This window comes from Vanellus vanellus, assembly GCF_965231255.1.
Source record: "Vanellus vanellus genome assembly, chromosome: Z".
In the NCBI taxonomy this organism is placed as follows: domain Eukaryota; kingdom Metazoa; phylum Chordata; class Aves; order Charadriiformes; family Charadriidae; genus Vanellus; species Vanellus vanellus.
The window spans coordinates 56,910,747-56,937,687 of record NC_138908.1 but is presented as its reverse complement, the minus strand read 5'-3'; the positions used below and the strand labels follow the sequence as shown (position 1 = coordinate 56,937,687).

The following is a 26,941-nucleotide window of genomic DNA, read 5'->3' as shown; positions in this document are numbered from 1 at the left end:
TGAGTCACAGACAGCTGGACGCTGAGAAATTGTGCAAGAAAGTATCATTGTGTCCTTGCATAGTTTTCATGTGTGCACAGCTCTAGTCTGTTGTTAGAGACAGCATTTTTGGCCAGCTGGACCTTTGATGTGATGGATTGTATTATGAAAGTACACTGTAGCAGAAGCGTGTAAAATTTCATGGAAGTTTCTTAAAAGTGTAGGTTGGGAAAAGGAGTTCAGGAGTGGGAGAGGCAGAATGAGAAAAACAGGCAAAGTCAAAGTCTGAAGGGAGATACAAGGTAGAAAAAAGGATCCTAATTGGTTTTTTGCTGGGAACCTTCATTCTAGCAATAGTATTTTTGGCATAACGTACTGAGAAAATACATAATTTAATTGTAGCCTCTTTTTTATTCAGAAAGGGTTGTGTTTTTTTAAAATATAATTTAGTAGTTTGAAAGAATTATTAAATAAATTTTTGTGAGAGAGATGTTCTAGCAGACTTTAATGAAGCCAGTTTATGCTACAGCTGCAGCTCTCAGGTGATCTGATTGCAGCTTGGTTGCACATTCATTAGCAGAGAGTTATCCTGATTGGAGAACTAGCTTATGATCCATATGCTGTTGCAATGGCTTCTTTGGTTTACTTAGTGTGGTAATATTCCTCTGAGTTGGTCACATTTACAGTGTGTTACCTTAATAGTACCTGACATAATGATCTTTACATGGGTCACTGTGATCTTCCTTAGTTAAGAATTGTAAAACTTTACCAAACCGGCAGATCTTCATCTGCTTTGGATTGTTGTAAATGACTGTGCAAGTGGAGTATAGCAGTGAGTACAGTCTTAAAATACTGCTCATGGAAAGAATTGTGGAGATTTTTCCCAAAGAAGAAAGTGTGCCTTTACGTCTTCCAGTGTCACCACTGTTCTACATTGTCCTTCCATTTTTTAGGTGTCCTTACTTTTGGCTTTTCTTCCTTAAAAACAAGTGGAATTCTTACCTTTAATGGCAGTCTTACATTAACTATTTACACAGACAGCCCTGTACAATATTTTAAGCAGAAAGCTGATTGTAGATGGCTGATTGTTTGAAAAAAAAAATGCTAGAAACTGCTTTTTTCTATTGCCAGGTGAGTGAAGCAGGTGTTCACAGACCACATGTGGGTGGAATCCATGGACGCAGTAATGATGGAGCTTATTCACTTGTATTAGCTGGAGGATTTGAAGATGAAGTGGTATGTCATTTATACAAGCAATGGCTTTGCTGTTCTAGTGTATCAATGTTTATAAAGATAGAGTTATGTCCTAAAACTAATGCTTATGTAAATATGACTGTGAAAAAAATACCTACTACTGATAACAAACTGAATAGTTTTTAGTATTTTGGGGAGGAATATGTAAGCAAACCTTTCTTCAAGAATGGTTATGCTCATACTTATTTTTAAGCAAAGTATCTCAAATACAGTTGATTTTTATGTTGTTTAGTCTAGTTGAATTTCATTATACTTTTAGAGTCTGAATTTAGTATTATTTAAAATCTGATAGTGTAATTATGTGCAAATAGTGTGTTTTATGTTCTGCTTTGGTCATGATTTTTATTGCTTTCAAGACAAATAGATGACCTGTCCCTTGGTTTTGTTGTATTTCTAAATATGTGATACCTTTAATGAAGGAAAAATAAAAAGGTACATATTACTTGATTCTGTGAATTTCTGAGGGTTCTTGACTCTTACTGAGGAGCACTTCCAGAGCTTCTTCAGAAAGTCTCAATATCATGTATTATGATCCCCAAATGTGCTGGAAAAAAATTCTGCTTTGATGTTAACATCTAAGTAGAGCAACGAAAGAAAACATGCTACTAAACTAAACAGTAACTGCATCCACCTTTCATCTCATGATGTTGACCAACATTTACTTATGAACAGATTACTGTTCTCTGCAATTAAATAATGTTTACACAGGGTACATCCCTTCTGCAGTTCTGCTCCATCAGGTGGAATTTTGAATCATGCATCAGGTCAAGGATAAAGCAGTAAGCAATCCAGTTTTTTAAAACATGCATAGCTGTTAATCGCAACAAAAAAGGCACTGGAGAAAGAAATAAGCTTCTGAAACAGCATCATAACGTAATGTATTCTTTGCCAACAGCACCTACCAGCTGCTGCTGCAGAGTATTGCCTCTGAAGAAGTCTGTCTTTTTTTAACAAGTCGCATGAGAAGGTACTTGGGACTTGGTACTTAGGATGCACTACTACACCAAGTACCTTAGAGTCAACCCCAACCCAAGCTCTAGGACCCTTAGCCAGTGGATCCTAGGAGCACTGTTGCTCAGTAGTTGTACCTGCTATATTGGTTGCTGCAGGCTCCTTTTTTTTTTTTTTTTTTTTTGGTGGTGGTGGTGGTGATACTGATGTCCCCTTGTTTCTGCTGCTGTAATTATTCAATTGAAAATATTTAATAAACTTAATTGGATCCTTTGCATACCTTTTTCAGTTCATCTAGTTGATGTTGTGAACATGTGTTCCTGTGAACACCTAAGTACTGTCATAGTCTAGAAGACATATAATTTTGAAGAGGCATAGCTGGGGAGCAGTATTGCAGAAGATACCGTACATTTGTATGAATGTCAGCTTTTTTGCATTTCTCTAAACTAACAGTGCAAGGGGCAAATATTTTTTTTCGAGGTGCATTTTTGGAGTTAGTTTTTTTTTTCATATACCAGATTTGATTTCCCAATTTACTTCCATTTTTCCCTGGTTTTTGGAAAAGGTTGAAATTAAACTCCTCTAAGAATATCCACAGAAAAATAAAATTCTGTACTTGTAAGTGTCCTAAGAACAGTATCTCATTCCAGGAATGAAACTGTCATTCCTTTAGTGGCCAGCCCAGCCTAAACCACAACAAACTTTTAAATAAAAATTCAGATAAAATGCTCTGCTCCGATCTCGTCACTTCATTATATGAGAACAAGAAAAGAGAGGTGACTTACTTGAATTTCAATGGTATGACGTAGGTACTTGTGTGTAAGTTATTACAAAATTGAGAAATAAATACATTTTGGAAGACTGGTTTACTGTAGGTTTATAAACTTTATGCACTATTTATGCACACTGTTGATATGTGCCGTCTTAATGTGCTTCTTGTGGCTTTAAATTAACAGTTCACTATTGGAGTAAAATAAATAATTGCAAAAATATGTTGCAGGAAATAGAATTCACTGTCTAACTTTCAGTTCATGCCATTTTTATGCTGTGCCTTTGGAAACACAGTCCTGCAGACCCAGACTTGTCTACAGCTTTGCTGAAGTTGTGATGTTCTGGATGTGTTGGAGTGCTCAGTAACAACAAGTTCTGTCAGTACAGGATCTGCCCTTAAGACTGAGAAAGCGGTACAGTCATAGTTTACAAAATGAGCATTGGGTGAAATTGTTTTGCAGACGAAGCTTAATCTCATTCTTAATTACATGCATACAAAATGTTTGTACATTAATCTCTCTCTTGTAAATGTTTAACCTTGAATTTTAGTGACAAGCTACATGTTTTAGCTATTTAAGATACAGTATTACAATAGTTAGCTTTAGAGTCTTGAATGCATTAATTGCTGATCTCCTGGCCTTGTTCTTGATAGTAACCATAATAGGAACATTAGCTGAAGAAATTGAGAGGTCTTCCAGGAATTTAAGATCTAAGAATTATTTCAGAAGAGACTAAACTTTAAAAACTAGATATTGGACATTAACAGTAATTGTGCAATCACAGTGTTCATGATAGAAGTGTTTTGACTTGTCTGTTCATCAAATCAAGTAGCTGAAGAAATTTCACTTTTGGGTTTAAAAATTGCCCTTCTATTTTGTCATTGTTTTTATGTATCAGGGTTAAAACTGCTATTTATTTTCAAAAGTTTGAAGATCTGTTTCTGCTGGGTCAAAGTAGTGTTGTAAAGATGGTAAATTAATTGTGTGGTGTGCTTAGTTTAATCTGAACAGAGATAGTTTCTTCTTTAAGTGCTTTTTTGTATAGGATCATACAGGAAATCTCTGAACATTTCAGAGTTTCGAATTCAGAATCTCTTGGAGAATAATAACTTCTGTGATTGTTCTCATCCTCTTGTAAAAGATTCTGAGGGTATAAAAGAGAATAGCATCTCTAATGGCTCAAAAGGGACCCCAGGCAAATACACTCATTGCTTAGTTTCGTTGGTTATTTTGTACCAAACCCATTCAGTACCTGGAACATAGCGTTCACAAACCACTTCATGAAGTGGCTTGCTGTCCATTTTAAATGTTCTGTGTCTTTGCATTAGTCTTATGTTTGGGTAGTCAGTTCCAAGGTGTCAGTAAACTGTTATTCCACTTGTTTGAAATAGCCCAGTTGGAAATAAACAGTATCTAGGTCACTAAATTTGCCCAACCCCTGTGATGAGGATATAGACTTTCAGAACTTCTGCTTAGTGTGCATCGCATGGAGAAAACACTTGATCAGTTCCACTGGTGCCAAAGGTGCGGTGCCAGTACTGTAGTGAATGGCATACTTACTTAAATGGCTTTAAATCCAAATCAAGTGGATTTTGACTTATGTCTGAGTCAAAGTGTTTTATATCCAAAGACCATTGTGACTAGCAGTTTACCTAGACACGTGTGTATGACCTGCTGCTTTATTAGGCAGTTTGCTGGGTTTACCTGTGTCAGCTGAATCCAGTGTGAGCCTTGGTACAAGAGAGATGTAGTACCCTATATAAATTTTCTGAATTATCATGCCATGCTGACTACGTTGCCAACGGAATGGTTCCTTTCAGATTTTCCCACCTCTGTTTTATAGTACTGAGAATACAACATAACAAGTTCATGATAGCCCTTACACTAAGAGTCTCTCTATTGTGAGTCACCTGGATTGAGTATGTACCTGAAAACCTGATGCTTGATGCCGTCAAACTTGCTGTTTGCAAAAGCTGTCATGTTTCCAAGTTCCCTACTAGTTTGGGACCTGCTTGGAGCTCCAATGTAATGTGAAAAAAATGTCAGTGGCTCACTATACAATAGTTCCCAAATATCTACCTTTTCACTCAGATGTGTTATTTGTCCACTGTTGTTACCTCCAATACTAAGGACATACTTGACATCATTTGTAGGGCAGTAGCTTTAATACTTACTTCTCCCAGTGTCTCAGATTTGCAGGACAGCTCCTGTTCTGCAAGTCTCCTGTCCGTCTTTTCTGTTATTCCATATTCTTAGCTATCAGTCCATACAGAATGCTAATTAATACTGAAAAATAAGTTTAGTTCATTATTTTCTGAGTTTCATTGTCTCCTCTCTACCTGCATTATATTCAGAGTTACTTTCACATTCTGAAAAGCCTTATTTTGTTACACAGATGCTTTTTATAATTTTTTACTGCTAGTACTACATTGTCAAAGTAGTCTTATCTGCCTATTTGTCAGCTTCTTTCACAATGAAGTGTGGAATCTGTGTCTGTCCTCCTCCTATCTATGCTTTTCCAAAGTTCATTTGCAGGATTTTGCATATCTGGTTGTTACTAAAACATTGAGGAACCCATTTGACACAATGATAAAGCAGATTGAAAAGTAGAAAATAATGTTGCCAATGCTTAGCAAAGCACCATTTAGCTCTTTTTTGTATTTCTTGCTTTCCAAGAAACATTGTCTGGAATAGTGCCTTAGGTCAAGGACAAGGGCCTTTGTTTCTGTTTGTGAATGCCTAACACACTGAGATTTGTTCTGAAACTCATACGTTTTCAAGAGAGATTAGTCATACTAGTGCAATAGATTGAGTATAATCAATCTATTCCCTTCATAAAGAATCAGCATAACTCTATTAATCTTTGTTGTGTCAAACCATGAGTCTTGCTGGACTTCATCAATTTTTCACATGAATACTAATAAAAATGAATTCTTATGATATTAAGCATTTATTTAAATACAGGAAATAAAACAAAGATGAAAATAACGAATTCTAATTATATGTATAGAGATAAATGAATGTCAAGTATTAAGTGTGTGTCTTTTAGACAGGCAAAATTTTCCTTGCCTTGCTTTAACTAGGATTATAGTAGGTTAATTGAATTACTTATACAGTTTGCAGGAATTTTTGTCCTCAGGAAAACAATTGGTCAGCAATCTCCAGCAGATGGTCAAAGATAATTGTAATTAAAAACTGTTGTCTCCAAAGCTGTTGTGTCTACCAAGTAATATCCCACTACAGAAAAGGGGTCTTTGACCTGAAAAGGCTTTCTGTGTGTTGTCTCTTTGGGGAACCTGTTTAGAAGAATGGAGCAGAAGATAATGAATCCAGATTAGGTAACCTGGATTGTTTACATATTAATGTTTAGTTTAAAGGTCTGCAAATCCACCATTTTGGCGCTGAATGTTGAAAGGAATAAGAAAAAGCTCAGAAAGTGGTGCACATGCAGTAGTTGTCTAGTACTTTTGTTTGGGAGTTATTTTTCAAAATGTTGACTTACTTCCATCACCAGTTAGCCACCTTCTGCTGTTTCCTGCTTTGAAGCCATTTAACGTTAAAATGGTTAAATATTTTCATTGTGGTAGAATACACCGTGATACTGTCACGTTCTTGCTGTCAGGGGTGGTTGCAGGGAAGACTTGGAAACACCAATTATGATATATTGAAACTCTGCACTTAATGCGAGGGTTTTTTAGTGATTTATAAATTAAATATGTAATTTAATCCACCTTTTACTACAGTGGTAAGACATGAAATCATCAAAAATAAATCAGACAATTGGGCAGATAGAACAATTCTGTCAGCACTTACACGCATACAAACCTGTGAGATTTTAATGGAGATGAATGATGACATGATTCAGTTTCAGGTAACTCTACTACCAGGGGAAGAAAATCCTTTCAAATGTAATTGTAATTGTAGTTAGTATTTGTCTTGAATTTAACAACTTCATTTAGAAAGGCTTAGTGCTTTTTTATTTTGCATTTTCATATTAATCAACATCCTAGCCTCACATTTTATTGAAGTGAAAGCGATAAATAGAGGGGTTGGTGAACTGATGAAATTTCAGGTTTTCTTGTATCAAAAAATCCAGTAAGACTTGGTTTTTTTGTTCAGCCTGAAGGTTGAAGCTCATCTAGAAAATCTGTTTGTATTTGTAATAGCATATTTTACTGATACATGCAAATTTTGTGCCTATGTTGGGACCAGACTTTGACATCTGAGCATAATACCAGAGGTGTTAATGGAAAGAGAAAATAATCAAGACCTATCTGGAGCTAGCTGATATTCCAGCAGTTTGAAGTAGCTAATGCCCCTGTCAGCTGCTGTGGAAAAGCAACCTGTAGAAATAGTATGGTTGAACGCTTAGGTGGAATTCAGAATCATACGTTTTTCATTCTCCATTATCTCATTGTTAGACTTATAACTGATTATGTAACAACACTGAAATAGTGGAGTATGATTTAATACAACTGACTATTATGTTGTATGTCTGAGGCTGACTGCCTTATATTGCTAGAGCTTCAGGCACGTCTTACACTCAAATGCCTTAATATGAAATACTGAGTCAATGCTACTGTGGCTGAAGTTCATTGCTGTATAACATGATCAAACTTTACAAACAGGACAGTTAAGAAATAACTTTATGGAGACAACATAAGAAAAAGAGACATACGGAAGGCATTAAGAGAAGACAGGTCTTACTAGCTGTTGAAAGTTTCAGTGCAAGGAACTTGAATTTAGGTATGTGGAAAGCAGAAGAGAAATGGCAGAATTACATATCTTAAGGTAAGAAAATAGGGAAAAGGTAGGAAGAAGGAATAGAAGAGAAGGGAAAAGATAAGACTGTTAATAGCCTTTTTGACAGTTATTTTTTTTCTTAAAGAAGAACATACAGACATCAATAATTCCTTTTGCTAAATTTTTCTTTAACTGTTGAAGGCAGAATTTAATAGCAGTATCAGTATCTTAAGCTGTGATTTCTGATCCTCCTGAGAAAAAAAAATAACTTTCCACCTTTACCTGTCACATACAAGCTATCAGTTGAATATTGTTATAGGTGGTAGGAAGATCCTGCATTGTCTATAGATAGACTCAGAACTTAAAGCTATTGAGAAATTGTTTTAATGAGTCATTACTCATCTAAAGAACCCAAATAATAAGCTGTGTGAATATCCTGGCAGACTCCACTTTCAAAGTAAAACACCATGACCATGATGGAGGTAGTTTCTGTAGGTGTCCCGTTAGGTCTCCAGACTACCAGTATACCTATTTCACTTCTACTTGTCATGAGCTGTATTCATATCCATATTTATTCCCCTCTAAGGACTGTGTGTCTGTACGTCACTTACTTTTGCCGTTCTGGATTTTCTCTCTCTGCAAACAATTATGTATCCTCCTGAGCTTTCTTCCTCTCCTTGTTTAGGGGTTGCTTTTATATCACAGATTCAAATGTCCTCCCCATTTCTCTTCATCCAGTCCAGATCAGTGCCCTGTATGGCAAGATCTCTGTCATTTTCCTCCAATACTAGGAACTGCATGTCTTTGTTCCTTGCAATCCTCTTTTTCTTCTTAATATATCTGAAGCGAAATAGGTGTGTGTTGTTGTTCTGGGAAGTAGAGCAGAAATGAGCCTTCCTTGTGCTAGGGGGTGCTAAAAGATGCCATCTATGATCTTCTTGTTATTTGACCTTTAACTATTATGCTCCATAATTGTTCCATTTCTCCATTTTCCTTCCTCTGGATTTTCAGTTTCCTCCAAATCCGTGTAGTTTTGCCTATTTATGCATAGAATGCTTTGATAATTAAAGAGGATCAAATGTAACCTTTTAAGTGTGGAATCTGTTCAAGAGGTGAGCATGTACACATAGGCCTCAGATCCATGCTGCCTCTTCAAGCACAATGTCTTCTGGTTTCCTGTGGTTAAAGAGTACCACTGAGAGAACCGTTTTTCTGAAGGCGTTGGAAGTTTGATGTTTTTAGCCCTTTTACATTTAACCCATTATCCATGGAAGCGTGTTCCAGTAGTTAGTTTTGAATGCTGTTGCATTTATGCCTTCCCACTTGAGTTTTTTTGGTGTAAGCCTGTAGCGATTTGTCCTTGATTTATGTTTGTCTGTTCTGCCAAAAAAAAGTCTATTCAGTACTTTCTTCTCATGAAGATTGTTTTACCTAGTTGTTGATAAACAAAACAGTTTGTCAAGAACCTGTCTTGTCTTGTCTTGTAAATAATTTTCTCCATTTTGCTTGCATATGTAGTGTTTATATTTTTCCTCTATTTTTTTTTACATTCTTATATACGTGTTATTTCAATATTTATCTCAACATTCTAAAAAAGAGGTAAAAATCACCTTCCAGTTTCAGTTTATTTCTGCTTGTACATCGATGAACTACTGTAGCAGTTTTCTCCTCTCTGCCACACCATGAACATGTGTTCAGTTTCTTCTTTGTTGTGCAAACCAAATCATTCTGGATTCATGACTTTCCAAGATACATCTTTTTGGTTTCTGAGCTTGGCACAAACTTCTTATTCAGTGTTAAAATCCAGTTTGTTTGAATGGGCCTGATCCATCAAGCAAATACATCTCTATTAATGTTATTATTTCACAGTCATCTTTGTGTGATCTGTGCATCTTTTTTCCCTTGACAAGCACTGAAAAAATAAGCATAGCTCAATTCTGCGATACGTTATTTTATACAATTTATTTTACATTCTTTCTTAGTAAATAGTTGTTGTTTTATTGATCTTTCATTCTTCTGAAGTTGTTTCATGTATTGTCCTTATACAACATCATTCTATTTCACAGAATCACAGAATTTTCAGAGTTGGAAGGGACCTCTAGAGATCATCTAGTCCAACTCCCCTGCCAAAGCAGGATTGCCCAGAGCACATTACTCAGGACTGCATCCAGGCGGGTCTTGAAAATCTCCAGAGAAGGGGACTCCACAACCTCCCTGGGCAGCCTCTTCCAGTGCTCTGTCACCCTCACCGTAAAGAACTGTTTCCGTGTATTTGAATGGAACTTCCTGTGTTCTAACTTGTGCCCATTGCCCCTCGTCCTGTCACTGGGAACCATTGAAAAGAGCCTGGCTCCATCCTCCTTCAGCCCACCCTTTAGATACTTGTATGCCATAATAAGGTCTCCCCTCAGCCTTCTCTTCTCCAGGCTAAAGAGTCCCAGCTCTCTCAGCCTTTCCTCATAAGGCAGATGCTCCAATCCGGCAATCATCTTAGTTGCCCTTCGCTGGACTCGCTCCAGCAGTTCCCTGTCCCTCTTGAACTGGGGAGCCCAAAACTGGACACAGTATTCCAGTTGTGGCCTCACCAGTGCAGAGTAGAGGGGGAGAATGACCTCCCGGGACCTACTGGCCACATTCTTCCCTATGCAGCCCAAGATTCCATTGGCCTTTTTGGCAACAAGGGCACACTGCTGGGCCATGGATAATTTCCCGTCTACTAGGACCCCCAGATCCTTCTCCTCAGAGCTACTTCCCAGCAGGTCCACCCCTAACCTGTACTGGTGCCTAGCATTCTTCCTCCCCAGGTGCAGGACCTTGCACTTGGTTTTGTTGAAGCTCATTAGGTTCTTCTCTGCCCAGCTCTCCAGCCTGTCCAGGTCACGCTGGATGGCAGCACGGCCCTATGGGGTGTCAGCCACCCCACCCAGTTTGGTATCATCAGCAAACTTGCTGAGGATACACTCTGTCCCCTCATCCAGGTCATTAATGAATATATTAAACAAAATTGGACCAAGTATTGACCCCTGGGGGACACCACTGGTTACAGGCCTCCAACTAGACTCTGTGCCGCTGATCACAACCCTCTGAGTTCTGTCCCACAGCCAACTCTCAATCCACCTCATTTCTGTTATTTTTTTAGAGATTCATTGAGCGGAATAAGTAGACTGTTTTAAGAAAGGATATACCTGAGTTTATACATGTCTTTGTTAGGTGTTGAGTGTTTTTTTTTTAACTTCATAGCTCTTGCTTGTTATTACGTCTAGATAAATCTTGAACAAGAAATACTCTAATACTGAAGCTGAATTTCTGTTAGATTTTCCATACACAGGATAAACTAAACATAATTTCTATAATTAATCTATGGCCTTGTTCAACAAGCATTTATCTTTCTAGCTTTCTCTTTTTCTGCTGTTGTCAGTCATGAAATATCTGTAACAGTCTTGCATTGGATCCTTAATAATGTCAGATTTTAAATAGTGGTAAGAAATTGGCTGAATTTTACTACTGCGTACAAGTATGATCAAATTTTTGCTGTAAGAATTCATATTCACAGTATTTTCCTATTAAGTATTTTTCTTCTGCTGTTGCTTTGTGCTTTGTACAAAATTTGCATCTCCAAAGAGATACCGTATTAAATATATCTGTATATTTCTAGAAATACTTGCATTTGCCAGGAGTAATATGAGTTTCTGTGACATATTTCCTAAAGAAAGTAGTTATACTGTCTTTACTTATGTGTATGTAGGTTTTGACTGTTTTTTGGTTCACGGTAAAAGATTTTATCAGCTTTCTTTCAATTTAAAGACAATTTTATGTAGGAAATATACTACAGAACTATATCAGCTTCCAAAATCCAAATGTGTTCAAGCTCTTACTAGTTCAGAGCTTTATTGCATTAAAGCACCTGCCTTGTACGTAAGGCAGACCTGTTTGTACTTACTAGCACTTAGCCCCTTGCACAAGCTGAAGTGATTCCTCCAGGGTATTTATTATGTATTTTACGAACATGATATTCTAAGCTAAATGAAATCTCTAGAGCAAATAACCAACCACTTGCTAGAATGTGTTCCCTTCCTCAGATTTTTTTTTTTTTTTTTTTTCAAAACACACATTTTAAAAGATGTGAAAGTCCAGGTTTTTTTTTAGGGCAGGCACTTCTTTAATAAGAATTTTCTGGTGAACATGTTAAATCCAGACCAGTAGCTTTGTGCTGTCACAACTACTGTAGAAGGATAATGATGCTGAAATTGAAAACACATCTGTCCATGCCTTGGAATATAGTTTTTCTCTGTCTGAGTAAATAGAACAAATGAAGTCACATATTTTTTTAAATTGAGTTGCTTTACTTTGGAGTGTTAAAACAAAGGATAATCTTCCTGCACAGGATCGAGGAGATGAATTCACTTACACTGGGAGTGGAGGTAGAGATCTTTCTGGCAATAAAAGGATTGGAGAACATTCATTTGATCAGACATTAACACACATGAATAGGTAAGTTTTGAAGATAAAATAAAAACGTATTCCAAAACAAAGAGCTGGGTTGTAGTGCTTTAGTTTAAAACTAACATTTTGCAATATTCATTCACTCTTGTACATGCTGCTTTCATAAACAGTGGTGCCTGTTGCTTCTAAGAGGCATTTTATCAAGCATTGTGTTTTGTTGATTTAAAGAAACACTTGCACCTCAATGAAATGGTGCAGCTAGTAGTCATGTCTGAATTGTCCTACAATTTCCTTCAGAGGATTCTGAATTTAATGAGAAGTTTTTCAAAACTCCTGTGTGGAAGTTTTCAGTTCTGGGTGTTTCTTTTTAAGTTTCTCCTTCAATGGTTAAATCAATTAATAAAATTAAGTAGGAAGAAGGCATGTTCATTTTCCCATGTTTAAAGAATTTTTTCCTATTTTGCTTGCCCTTTTTCCATCATGGTTTTCTGTGAAAAGCAAGGAATTAGGGTGTTGCTTTATCAAAAACAGATGCTTGAAAAAGAAAATCTATGTCTAAAAGATGAATTAGACATCTGCTTAAAGTGTTTTATCGTCCTCTAAAAGCCTGCCTGAACAAAGAGTTCTCCATCCTTTTCTGTTTCTAAGAGCATAATCTCTGTTATGCAACTGACCACTTAGCACCTGTGACGCGCTGAGATTGACTGAGACCTTTCCTTTGCCAGGTCTTCTTTTAGATATGATGTGCTGCTCTCAAGCAGAGTGGAGAGGGATTCTTTCAAACTCTTTAGTAGCACTTAGAGGAGAGAGAGGAAAAGCCTGACATGGCTGCTGAGGGAGGGAGGGAGAGAGAGGGGGGTCATGATGTGAACAAGAACAAGGAGGTAAGAAAAATGGAAGTAGGTTTAAGCAATGTGTTTATGAGCATATTTAGTGAATAGAGCAAACGTGCTCTGGGAAATAGAATTAAAAGCAAGGCTCCTTAGTCTCAGCATTTCTCTGCTGTTAGCAAATGAGAAATCCACTGGCAAAAGCTTGCCTTGTAGCTTTGCAGGTGTTAGTGCGCACGGAGTATAACAGAGTGTTGCTCTCCGTTACTGATTTTGGTACGAGTTTTCAAGCACTTTGATACTGAAAATTATGATTCCATGTAGTTGAATCAGTATTGGTTTTGTTTGTCTAGATATCTTTCTCTTTTTAAGTTTTGTTTTTAGATAAGAAACATTTTTCAAGTTAGCAGTGTATGCCTGTCTCTTACTGTTGTGTACAATGTAGAGTTTTATACTCGTACCGCGGCTGTTCATAAACCATATAATTCTTACAATCTGAGATCCATGGTTTGGTTTGAGTCTGATTCTGAAGGGTTTGCAATCCTTGGTCAAATCAGGCTGTGGTAGTAGAAATACTGTTCATTAGGGCAGCTTGGTCTAGTAGGTATTCATGCTGTCTTACTCCAGGTTTCTAGAAAGGGGTCTTCATGTAGTTGCTGGGTTTGTCCTTGAGTTAGCTACTATTATTTAACTCCTACTCTGAGGCAATTTATGTGTTATGTGAGAGATTTCAGTTATTTACAGTTTTTTTGGATAGTTACTTTTTCTCTCTGTAGTGTTTTTCATCATATTCATTACTTTTGTGTACACACTTAAAAAGCCTTAAAATCTGCAGTTATCCAGTCAGGTCTAGTGTGAAGTGTCCCTGCCTATGGCAAGGGGGTTGGAACTCGATGATCTTCAAGGTCCTTTCCAACTCTAAACCATTCTATGATTAAATCTAAAAGGATTGGTTTGTTTTATTTAGCGATATTGGCTGAGTTTTCACCTGGAACCTTGACAACAGAATATTTTGTGTTCCTGTTTTTTTTCTTAGCATACACGGTAGCCTGGATCTCATTGCTTCCATCAGTTCTGCAGTTGTAAAAGAAAATATGGAAAAGTTCTGTGCTGCTTGATAAGGCATAATTAGACAAGGAAAATAGATACGGCTTAATTACATTAATTTTCAAAAATCTGTTGTGTGAAACAATCTAGTTTATGAAGATTTTAAATCTCTTTCTAGGGCATTGGCTCTTAACTGTGATGCCCCACTGGATGACAAAAATGGAGCAGAGTCTAAGAATTGGAGAGCTGGTAAGCCAGTCAGAGTAGTGCGCAGTTCAAAAGGACGGCGGATCAGCAAATATGCCCCAGAGGAAGGCAACAGATATGATGGCATTTACAAGGTATCCTGATTTCTACTGAGTACAACACATTTTTCTTCAGCTGTTTTAAAAAGTCTCATATGTGTTAAATTGCAAATTCTTCATTATTACCTAAAAGAAATAATTATTTTTTCTCCGTGATAGCATTTTAGTCTTAGCTTATTCTGCAAAGAACAGAAATGTCATTATTCAGAGCAGTGATAACAGAATATGATCATAAAAGGAAATAACAAAGTTGAATATGGTAAGCTAATTTATATGTGCTTACTGAGTCATATTCCTCCTTGGAAATCAAATTATTTCCTCACTCCTTCCAAGTATATCCTAGCTTTTTGTGCATTTAATGACTTCTCAGCATCTGAAATAAAAGTGTGTGCCTTTTAAGAGCACCGTATTTATCAAAAATACAAAAATTTCATACCTGAGGGAAGAGCTCCTGTATAATAGTAATGTATAACTTGGTCTTCTCATTTCTTCTTAACAGTTAAAGTATGACTATATGCATGTGTTTGGCTTGTGACAAAATAATGGCAGTAATTTTATATTGTTCTTTAGGTGGTGAAATATTGGCCAGAAATTGGAAAATGTGGATTTTTAGTTTGGCGCTATCTTCTGAGGAGAGATGACGTTGAGCCTGCACCTTGGACTTCAGAAGGAATGGAGCGGTCAAAGAAACTGGGTCTGAGTGTACAGGTTCGAATCAGGACTTGCAGAGTTGTTTTTATTCTCAGTTCCAGAAAAAAGAAATAGGTTAAATTACAGCCCCTTTTTTTTCTTGTACTTCACTATGGAGGTTTTAATACCAAAACAGACTATAACTTATCTGCAAACTGAAAGAACCCCGTAATAGTGACATAGCAGAAGGAAAGGTGGATGAAGCTTTCTGCCTTAGCAGTGAACTGCTTTGCATATATGGATTGGAAAAATAAGAGTTTGAATCCAGTTTTCTGATCCTTAGGCTGGAAAGAATTTCTGCAGGCAACTGTTGTTATAGCTATCTGTCCGAGAAATCAAAAAACTGTGCATTTTTATGTACTTTTCTGTCCACGTGGCTGAGGAGTTTGTATAGATAGTGTATTTGGGGCACAGAAGTAAACTGACCCATGAGGACTCGGACATTGCAGAATCCATAAAAGATGAGAAGAATTAACATACTGTTTCTTAGAAAGGCAACAGTATATCTTACAGCATACGATCATCTTCAGATTTGCCTGTTTTTTATAGTTGTAAGGGCATAGATATGGATATTGGGTTCCTTTTTATACAATCAAGTCTGGATTAGATTCTTTGACTTGACTACACTTTCTTGATAATAGATACTAATTTAAATGTTTTCTCCATCATGTAGAGTTTTAAAAATTATTTTTTAGTCATTTCAATATGTAGTTGCAGGGTTTTAAAGTCTTTTAGAAATTAGTCTTGTTGGTATTTGGGAAGTCCTGTATGCCAGTGGGTGTTGTTTTAAATCAATGCTTTTCTATTTTAGTATCCAGAAGGTTATTTGGAAGCCATGGCTAGTAAGGAGAAGAAAGATAAGGTTAAAAAGCAAACTGTGAAACAGGAGCCAACCAGCCAGAGTAACGGAAACCAGAAAAGGACAATTGATGATGGTATTTCTTTTTACTTTTTTAGCATTCATCAGCAAGGTCTGTAATGTTACATTTATTAAGCCAATAGCATGAAAACTTAGCAGAAGTGTGAAATTATTTGGAATACTAATGTAAATTGATAAGCACGTGCTCTGTAATTAAGTAGTAGTGTAGGGATCTTATCCTATTTATCACTCTTTACCACACTTATGGGTTTTTCTTCTCTTAAGCTCTGTAGGAAAAAATGAACAGTCTTCTATGCAACTGTGTGCTACAGTCCAAACCAATGCTGAACAGTATGAGTTGGAGTAGGGATTTGATTGCCACATTTCATGAGTGTAATCCATGTTTTAGTCTTCTAGAAATAGTTTTCTCTTTCCCTTTTATTAGTTCAGACTAACGCTCTGTTGTTACTGCATCTGATGGTCATTATCTTAAGCAGGTATAGAGGAACCTACGAGTACACCCAAAGCCATGAGGATGGGAGATGGAGGGAAAGGAGAGGCTTTCCAGCTGACCCAAGAGCAGCAATGGCTGATTAGAGAAGACTGCATGAACCAGAAACTGTGGGATGAAGTACTTGCTTCTCTTAAGGAAGGACCAGTATGTTTGCTGCATGCATCGTTTTTAACGTTTACCTTTTCTTTAGATTGTTAGGAGAAATCTTGAATCTCTCTTAAAACCTAATTTGCTTGTTGAACTTTTGCTGAATACAGACTGTGTCTACCATTATTTTTATTTGTAAGATGTTGATTTCAAGGAAATAATCCCTGCTTGTACAATTTGCTATTAATGGCTCGGTTTACACCTGCATAATAGAGATCTTTTCTTGCTCAAAAAACATTTTGAAGTTAGAAGTGGCTTTTTTTTTCTTTTCATTTTTGAAGGGAGCATACGTTCCCTGAAATTACTAATGAATTTCTGTCCTGTGCTGATGTGAGAAATCAGCCATGAAGAAAGATGGTTGTAGTCGTTCCTTTTTGTTTAGGCAAAAAAAATTTATAACAGAAAATATAGCTTGCTTGCATTGTTTAAGAAGATAGAAGTACAGTGATCTTCAAATTTAGATATGAAATGAAAATATTTTCATCCAAATGTCGATTATCCCACTCTGTAGAGAGGCAACCTTAAGGGTGAAAATACTTTCCTCCCCCTAAATGTCAAAAAATAGCAAGAATAGCTCAAGATTGAAGAGACCGTAGGCACTAGTATAAAAAAAGACCACAAAAGGAATATATCCTGAAATATTTCATCTTTCAGTGATAATTAGTCTTACCAATGTCAAGTTCTTAGTTAATTTAGCTGTTTTGCAGAAGAAATCAGGGCACTAAGAAGTTAAAATAATTTGGTAAAACTCAGCTCACTGAAAACCAAACCATTAATTGGAAAATTGATATCTAAAAATGGACAGACATAATTAGTTTATGTGAGAATTACCAGGGGCTATTTAGGGTGCTTCTGTAACACAAAAAGCATCTATAATTCCCCGTTCTTCCACTTACGGTATTAGTTTTTGCTATAATGCTGCTGTAGTTGTCTTTGTGTAGGAAGTGATAGTGCAAAGTTACTTGCTGTTATGTCTTTTATCCAATGTCTGTAATGACTAGAAGGAATTTCAGCTCTTAAAATTGCACAATGACAGGCAATAGAGATAGGTGTTTGAAAAAAGGGAGAAAGCAGTGATTTAAAAGCCGTTGAGTCACTGAGAAGTCATTTTTCTACAGATTCCTGCCCATAATTTTGGTAAGATTTCCATTTGGTTACCACTAAAGGCAATGGGAATCTTCTTGGGTTACTACTATGAAAATGTAAATCTTTCTGCTTGAAACATCCACCTTCCCTTTTAACTAAATAAAATGTGGTTCACGATAAATCTGGTATTTTGAAAATTATTACAAAGAACCGTATTTTGATTTCCTGTAGATCAGCTTTTTTAATATACCCAAGCTTGTATTCTTGAGATACTTGGAGATCACTGACATGCCAGAGATAAGCATGCTTGTGTGTGTAAAACACCTGATACAAATGTATCTTGAGATTCTTCAGAGATGCCCTGAGAATATTTAAAAACCAGCGAGGTTGATCTACACACTGCAGAGAATTTGGCCTGAGGAGAGGAGCTGTTAAACTAGCCAGCATCCATAAGCACAGGAGGAGGTGCAAAAGCGGCTTTCTCAGCAGAAGAAGTTCTCTTGGCAGACAAGCAGAGATCTTTCAGGGACATGCAAATTTCTAGAAGCAGTTACTAAACACAATTGCTAAATGTTCTGACCTATGCTAAGAATCAAGCATGAGGGGCCCTCCAGTCTATTTCATTTTGTTTATAACAATACTCATACAAACAAGTAAATAATCTTTAAAACGTTAGTTCTGATTTGTGGAAGAGCAGGGAAATTAAGCCATTACGGACCTGCTTCCTGATTTCTTTTAGAAAGCTGCACTCATGGATATGGAGGACTTAAGAACTTCTGGAAGTTCATCATCTTTATGTAATAAGGGGCATTTATGAGAATTGTAATAGAGTTTGTCTTTTTTATTCCTTTGCCTTACACCAGAATTTTCTGAAGAAACTGGAACAATCCTTTATGTGTGTCTGCTGCCAGGAGCTGGTTTACCAGCCGGTGACAACAGAGTGCCTCCACAACGTCTGTAAAGTAAGAATAAACCCGGTCTTGCTCTGGGCTGTTTCCTTGGCTCTGAGACACCAGTCACCACATCCATATGTGTTTTAGAAAGACAGTAATTGTTGCCTAACATTCTAAGCAAAAACATGCAACAAGTTTGCATTGCTGTGTAACCTTAATTTTTTGGAATAAAGAGTGCAAGTACGTTTAGTGTAGTTCCTGACAGATGTAACGAGTGAAGTTTACTGTTGCTGTCATCCTTTGTGATCAGTGGAATTACACGAGGAATTGTTTTGGTCCAGGAGCTAGATGTTGGTACAGTAACAATAATATAGTTTTACATATTTAAGGAATAAATCCAGATTTTGTAATTGTCTTACACTCTTAATAAAAGTTGTTGAAGGGATGCAGGATAAATATAAGAAATTGTTTGGGCTTATTTGAAGTAAGTTATGGTTGTCTTGTTATTCTTGGCATTGTTTATGTTTAGGAGGGCCTATATTTTTAGGAGGGCCACAGAAGTCAATTCATAACATGTGTATCTTAAAATCTTGATCCGCTGGGTATAATGTAAGGTGTTTGGAATCCAGTTTGTACTAGAGTTAATTTTTGTAGCACGAGTGTGTATAGAATTTGAACTGTGCCTGCCATACCTAGTACTTCTGCCTAGAAGCCTAAAAGGACTCAGGCTATAATCGTCCTAGTACAATACCCGATAATGCAAGTTCACTGTTCAAGAAGATATGTATCACTCCAGTAAAAATCACTGTAGTGTTATGGATGGCCTGCACAGATAGAATGATTATGGCTCTTCAACAAACATAAAAAGGGTTATGAAGGTTTAATATTTAGAGTTAAGGAAACTGGAAAACCATTGAGAAGAGAAAGCTGAATGGCAACAAACTCAGAAAGCACAAAATTTGAAGATATCAGTAAATATTTGTGAATACAAAATAACATCCAGTTAAAGTTGTAAGGAATAGTTTGATAGTGATCTGCTATTGCTGTTTGGGCACAGATCTGCACTGACAACTTTTTGACATTCAGCTCACGTGCTTGGGCTCCCTGCAGCCTGTCGTAACGTAGTAAGGAGGGCAGCACTGATGCTAATGTTTTAGAGATTGTATTATTCTACATATGTCTTTAAGGCTTAACTGAATCTCATCCAATGAGGTAGATGGAGATTGTTACATAAACAATATACCTGGTGTACTCACCTTCCTCTTGGAATGAAGGTGTTGGAAGCTAGAAGGAAGCTGCAGACGTGGCTGCAATTCAGAGCAAGGCACTAGTGGAAATGAAGGGGGAATCTCAGCAGTGATTTGCTTTAATTCCTCCCAAGCTCAGTGTTTCACATCCCAGCCCAGAGCAGAGCTCATCATCTTTGTGATGAGGACATTTTAGTCATAGAGGCAGAGGTAGGTGCCAGAGGGCTTGGGTAAGGGCTTCCCTTTTGCTGGTAGTACAGCGGATCGCATCTTTGGTTTATAGTGATTCCTTAGTTTTTGCTGGTTAAGCTGTCAGTCTAAAAGAAAGTTCTTGCAACTTACTTGTCTGTCTTTGTATGTCCTAGAGTTGTTTACAGCGCTCCTTCCGAGCTGAAGTCTTCACCTGCCCTGCCTGCCGCTATGACCTGGGAAAGGGCTACACCATGGTTCCCAACAAGATACTGCAGACACTACTGGACCAGTTCTTCCCTGGTTACAGTAAAGGACGATGATGTGCTCAGATCCTTCCGTACTTCTCCCAGTGACTTTATAGACAGTAAAGGAGAATAAACATGAGAAATTCAACAGTGGACCAGCCAGCTTGATGGGACTCGATATATTGTCACATTTTGAAGCAGCTAACCCTCTTCCCCTCATAGCCATCTTTTTGGTGTAGTGAGAACTCTAATTCTCAGCTGTCTTTTAACATCAAGGGTAGTTTTGGCCAGTTAACAAATAGTTTTTAAAGAAAAAAAGAAAAGCCTCAGCTCTTACTGGCCTAGCTGATGCTTAATTTATGATTTGTTTTTTTGTAACTACCTCAGGACAGAGGAAAATAAATTGTGGGGATGACAAAAAGTTAGTGAAGTTTTAGCTACACACTGCCTCCTGAATATTAGTTGTGCCTGGTCCATGTGGTTTGATTTACAAAAAAAAAAAAAAACCCAAACCAAAACAAAACCCACAAAAAACAGCAAAAAGAAAAAAAAAAAAACGGAAACAGCACTTAAGCCAGCTGGATTAAAGAACAGCAAATTCTGTGGTGTGCATAATCCTTTTTTGTCTTTTTCTTCCATTATGCTGTATTTTTTTTTTTTTGCAAGAACAGGCTGATTTTTAGTCTATTTTTGTGAGCTTCATTGTGCTTTTCTTGTATCTTATGCAAGTTGACTACTAATGACTAATGAGAACAATATGAATGCATTGTTGCTGCATTAGTGTAAAGTGATCTGTGTTTTTTGCACTTAAAGAGGGTATTCAAGACACTCTAGTTGTGTAAAAAATATTTCATATAAAAAAAGCCACTTCTGTATTAGTTAAACTGTATGCTTTTAGTAGGTCTTGTATCAGTGGCAATACATCTACACGGCATTGAAGGCAGTGCTAGCTTGGAGAGGGTTCAAATCGCTTCATATTGTGATCTGAAATTTTATATACAATATATCCCCCCCCAAAATATACCTTATTAAATATTTTATGATTCAGAAAAATTGCTAATTTTGTTCTTACTATTGTCCACTTATTTTAATCATAACTTTGTTGGGTTTTTTTCCAAATTACTACATGCTTTCTTTAGGGGAGCTTCTTATTTTTCTAACACAAGTCTTTGTATTTCTTAACTCACTTCTCCATGAAACAAACATTGTTAATTAAGGAAAAAAACCCAACCCAACCCAACCTGACATTGATACCCATGGGATCATGTAGCTGCTCGGGTCTCTACTGAGCATTTGAAGGAAAATTGTTAGTGCTCAATCCGTGTACTGGAGTTGGAGGGAGCCCTTCTTGGCCCGCTGGCGTTGGGGGTGCTGGCTGCCAGAGCCAGCTCAGGGCAGTGGGAGCTCTGGGTGCCCTGCATATATAGAAGTATATATGCAGGTACATATGTCATTCTCAGTAATTTAAGATCTTGCCTGTACCCTGGTGTAGTAATGAACCGGTCATTGTGGAGATGCATATGGCAGTGCTGGTTTTTGTGGCTGAAAGTTCACTTAATGGCTTATTCACTTCATCTGAAATAAGTAACTTCTCTCTCCCCACTGTCCCCCCCTTCTACGTAGGATTTCAGTTGCATCCAAAATACATCATTCTGGTACTATCTCTCTAGTCATGTATCAAAAAAAAAAAAAAAAGGCATTGCTGAACAGTTTTGAAAGATTTAACTCAGCTTTTTCTGTGCTTACTAGAATGAAGGTTCAACCTTTGTTCCTTACGTGAATTGGTATTAGTGTTAAGCATAGTTTAAAGGAGCTGTAGGCAGATTCTTATATCCTGCTGAAATTCTATGTTTTACAACATAGAAGCTCAGTATTTTATAGGGAAAACATGTAATCTTATCTTTGTAACAGTCTTTGCATCCGTGCAGTAAGCACATAAGACTCGTGGCTTTTTACTTGATATTCGAATGCTGTGAAGTATTTTATATCTTTTCATGTGTTTTTCTGTTTGATAGCTTTTACCAATTAATTGACAAGATAAATTTGTCAGTTTGAGGTCAACAATGGGAAGTTCTCTGAATAATACAAAAATAGGTAAACCGATTTTTTAATGTATCTTTTCAGTGACAGACACAATCAAGCAACATGAAACTGCCTTTAACAACCAGTAAAGTAGCTTGACAAGACCTTGTGGAGTTTGACTGGCAACACTGAAAGACTGTCCTTTCCCCACATTAAAAGTTTGTAGTGTTTTTTCACAATTTTTTACACCCTTAGTGCTATATCAGTAGTGACTGAAAGACACCCTTTTCAATAGTAAATTCTAGAGTATAAAATTCTGATTTTCTTCACTATGTATATAGATGCTTTAGGACCCAGATGCAGCTTTTCACATCAAAGCTGGTATCTGGCCTAACCTTCCTTTAATGAAATTCATTCCTGTCGTATGCAGTCTCTTTGTATAATTAAAGCCCCCATTGAAGTCATAAGGTAGGTAGTGAAAAAGCTGCAGTCCCAAAACTTTTACTATAAAGGACACAAAAGTACAGTACTCGAAACAGTACTGTGAACGCTGGCCTCATTTGTGTCACTTCACAGAAAGCTCCCAGGCATGAGTGTGCATATAGACCTTCAAGGCGAGGTCCAGTAGTTGCTGGTTGTAAGGTTCAAAACTGTGCAGTCCTTTCTCCAGTCTGAGCATTACCCCCCGTACCTCCTTCATCATCCACCAAAATCCTGCTTTGTGTGACAGAATGGGTTTGTCTCTATGGGGGGGCACTTCCTCGCATCAAACGCAAATGAATCTGCACTGATCCTTTCAAATGCGCTCGTAACACATACAGCCTGTGTAACTGGTGAGATGATCAGTTTTATGTAATTTAGACTGGGGACGGATCAGAAGAGGCTCCTGTTTAAGGTCTGCATTCTGGCTACTTGGTAATTGACAGTGGCATTGTGTGTGGTAGTAGGGCTCTGGTCTCAGGGTGCTGTCGGTATTCTTGGAGGGCCAGAGCTAAAGCTGTGAATCAGTTTTTACACGAGCTTTAGACTTATGTGACAAAGCAAGGTGAGTTGAATGCACTGTACAAACCAAAGCCAGTATTCAGATTTGAGGAACTGGAAGGAGAATACTTTGTTAGACAAGATCTAACTTGTACTAAGCGGTTCACAGTCCATTGGAAAAGGTGTTTGATGCCTTCTCCAGAATAAGAGAGGATTAGATGGAGCTACAAGGAAAAACTAATGTGATGATACAGAAAAAAATTAAGTTTGTAAGCTCAGTTAAACTGATCATTCTAGCTCATTAAAAAAGTCAAGAGATCTATTTCAGTGTTAATCTCCGCCAGTATTTTGCTTTGTGTAGAAGCCGTTACTGCTTTGGCAATTCTGACAAATCAGAACTTAAGCTTCATAAGTTAATACTGCTCTGTTGGATAAACCCAGGTGAAAAGTTAAAATCCAGAACATGACAACATTTAAAATTCTGACCGATTTTATTAGAGTAATAACATTGGAAGGTAAAAAAAACAGTATGAAATATTAACACTAGCAATGTGGTAATACATGAAGTAAATTGAACAATATCTACTTCATCATTTTTTACAAAATATAAACAATTACTCCTGCAGTTAATATTCATTATTATTGCCTTATGCATCTACATCTTTTCTACTTTTTTTAACCATATCTTCCATGCCACTTTGCAAATTGGGTGTTAATTGTTAAAATTGTTAACACTTTAGCATCAAACAGAGAAAATGCTGAATCAAGGCAACTTCAACGTAAACTGCTGTGGAACAATCACATTTTGTTTGCATCTAACATACTGATTGTATTTACATTTTAACTGAGCGGTGATTCAATTAACAAACATCGTGATTATCCAAAATATACACAGTATATAAATCCCCTATCAGGTCTGGGAGGAAAAGGCCACCCAGATGGATTAGGAAATCCAGGCAGTGGGAAGCAATCTTACGAAGATGCTCTCTTCTGTTCAGAAAAGGGAGATTCGTAGGTTTCCATTGGTGGGCAGGTACAAACCAGATGTTGGTCTCCATATATGTCATCAATGCGAGCAATTGTGGGCCAAAACTTGCTTTCAGGCTTCACAAATGGCTAAGTACAGAAGACAAAACAACTACTTTAATTTTTCTACCAAGCAAATGTACATAATTGCAACAGGCATTAGGATTTTAAGAATAAGAAACGCTGGAAAAGTGGATTTTTTAAAGTTATACTTCAACTCTATTTGCAGTCCCTGAAAGTTAACAAGCATGTGTAATAGAGTTAGCAGTCAAAAGAATAGTTAGAATTTCAAAAAAGTGTAACCATGTCCTCTAACAAATGCTTGCAAGGAAGCAGTTGTCATGGGATAAAAGAAAACTGTGACCCTATGAAAAACTGGCTTACAGATAGGAACCAAGGAAAAGTGGAGGAGACTACCAAGACCTGTGCTGTTAAATATATTTATAATATAACATATAAAACAACGTGGCGAACTTTGCAGGTGCAGTTAAATTCTTCCTCTTTGAAAGAGTACGTAGCAATAAAAGAGATGCAATTCAGTTTTAGGTGAGAAAAGTTAGTTACACATACATTTAGCTGTTAAGATTGTGGAAGCAATTTTATGTAGTGCTCTGAAGAAGTCTGATGTATCCAGCTCCAGTTTGACCTTTGTTTGTAGCAGGCTCACAGTGGTGCAGCTTGCCCCGTGCTAACCATGCATCTTGTCAAACCCTCATCCAAGTTCTTTGGAGTAGAGCTTTGAACATCAGGATGTGGGACTCTGTTTAGGGAGCCCCTGGTGCAGTATGTCAGAACTGAACTGGTTGCTTCCAATAGGAATATCCAATATCGAAGTGCTGAGATTTAGAAATCCAAGTTTGCACTGCATGTGTAGAGACTTTTTTTTTTTTTGAAGATCTTTTTTCCTTGTCTTGAAAACTAAAAGTAATGGAACTACTGTAGAGTTCACACACATAAAAATTGAGCAACAGCAAAAACGGCTCTGAAGTTTTTATTCTCACCAGATTACTCCATCTCCCAACTGTCCAGAAAACCACAGAGCAGAAAGTACATTTATGTATTACCACAACACTAGGTTCCCATTATTTACTCACCAGTGGGAATGCTGCCACTTCTCTGGAATAAGGACGATCCCATTTGGAAGCAGTGACACAGTTCAGAGTATGTGGCGACATCTACAAGCAAAAAGACACTTTTAGGAAATGAAATTACAGAATTCAGTTGAACGTATCAGTGTGAACCCTCCTTCAAGTTCACATTACTACATATAAATAATTACTGTCTACAGAGTCTCTTGAGAATACTGTTTATCTGGGGGAAAGAAAGGCAGATTTAAAAGAGGAAGCAAGTCGGTATCTGGATTTTTTTTCAGTTTGCCTGAAGATACTACCCAGGGTTTGAATATGCTTCCAGCTTTTCACTAAATTGCCTCAGTATTTAAAAAGTCAGTACAGCATTACAAGAGTTGAGCAGAACTTGGGCCTATAGCAATTCTGTGCTGCAGTTGCTAAAATAATTAATTCAATCTTTATTTTACTGTTAGTTTTAACATCATTCCTCTCCCCTTCTTAAACCAGATAAATAAACATCTCTCCTTCACTACTTTGAGATGGCCTCAAGAATTACAGATCATGCGCTTGCATGAATAACTTTCTCTGCTCTGTCAGCAAAGGTCAGACTTCTGACTTGAAAAAGTCAAAATTCCAATTTTGAAAAAGTTTAAAGTTTCTGAAAAAGTCAAATTTCAAGAAGTTCATGTGTTCACTGTTGCACACAATTATTTTTGAGAGTACTGAAAGACCAGGAAGCAGGCTCATGTAGTCTCAAGTAAATCTCAGTGGTTAAGCTGGTGCTGGTAATTGCTTAACATGCCTTCTTACCTTTAGTGGGTTAATTTGAGGGTCCATCCTGCCCTCCTCTATTTCAGCAATTTCCTGCCGAATACTGATCATTGCATCACAAAATCTGTCCAGCTCTGCCTTATCTTCAGACTCTGTTGGTTCAATCATAAGTGTCCCTGCCACTGGCCAGGACATGGTGGGAGCATGAAAACCTGGTGAAGAAGAAATGGTTGGTTATGAGTGAATATATGCATTAGCTAGCAATTGATTCACCAATTCAGCCCTTTCTATAATCTTTACGGAACTGCACTCACTGGTAGTGTTGGCAGTGTACTGTAGAAGACAGTATCTTGCTTTTTGACACTGAAGGGTAATGCCATTGTTTTATTGACAATAGAATTACACACTGATTTTATGAAATGCTCTTAAAACCTGCTCCTTTTGCTTTGTTACTTTTCAGCCTGAAACATATTGCTTCTTTCCTGGGTTATTTCTGTTCTGTTGCTCACTTCAATAGGTATTTTGTCTCTTTAACTTCTTATGACAGGCTGAATGGCAAGGTGAGATGGGTATAGATTTCTGCACTGGTAAACACGTTAAAAAGAAAGGGTGGTCTCTTGTGATTCCCTTCCTGCACTACCACTAATTACAACCTCATGACACTTCTCTTTTGGCTGCAGAGGATGGAACTTTACTAAACTTATCCATGTAACTCACCTCCACACCTACTGAAAAGTCTATTTAAGTGGTGTGTGCTATTTAAGGCCATAGCAACCCACTGACAAAGAGCAGGAACAGTGGAGTTTTTTTGATAAAACAACTGGGCTTTGGATTACTTCACTGATGAGGTGTTACTGGTTAAGGTATTAAGAGCTT

General features: G+C 37.2%; 1 protein-coding gene across 1 annotated transcript in view; it reads left to right on the top strand.

Annotated features, from left to right (window-relative positions):
• UHRF2 (ubiquitin like with PHD and ring finger domains 2) overlaps positions 1 to 21,424 on the top strand; it is a 95,581-nt gene extending 74,157 nt beyond the window's left edge. The window contains exons 9-16 of the mRNA XM_082497105.1: positions 1,111 to 1,215; positions 12,082 to 12,188; positions 14,196 to 14,358; positions 14,893 to 15,030; positions 15,824 to 15,947; positions 16,369 to 16,529; positions 18,482 to 18,580; positions 20,124 to 21,424. Of these exons, the coding sequence (XP_082353231.1) occupies positions 1,111 to 1,215; positions 12,082 to 12,188; positions 14,196 to 14,358; positions 14,893 to 15,030; positions 15,824 to 15,947; positions 16,369 to 16,529; positions 18,482 to 18,580; positions 20,124 to 20,270 (1,044 nt within the window). The 3' untranslated portion in view covers positions 20,271 to 21,424. The remainder of the gene's footprint in view (positions 1 to 1,110; positions 1,216 to 12,081; positions 12,189 to 14,195; positions 14,359 to 14,892; positions 15,031 to 15,823; positions 15,948 to 16,368; positions 16,530 to 18,481; positions 18,581 to 20,123) is intronic.
• The last annotated feature ends 5,517 nt before the right edge of the window (positions 21,425 to 26,941 follow it).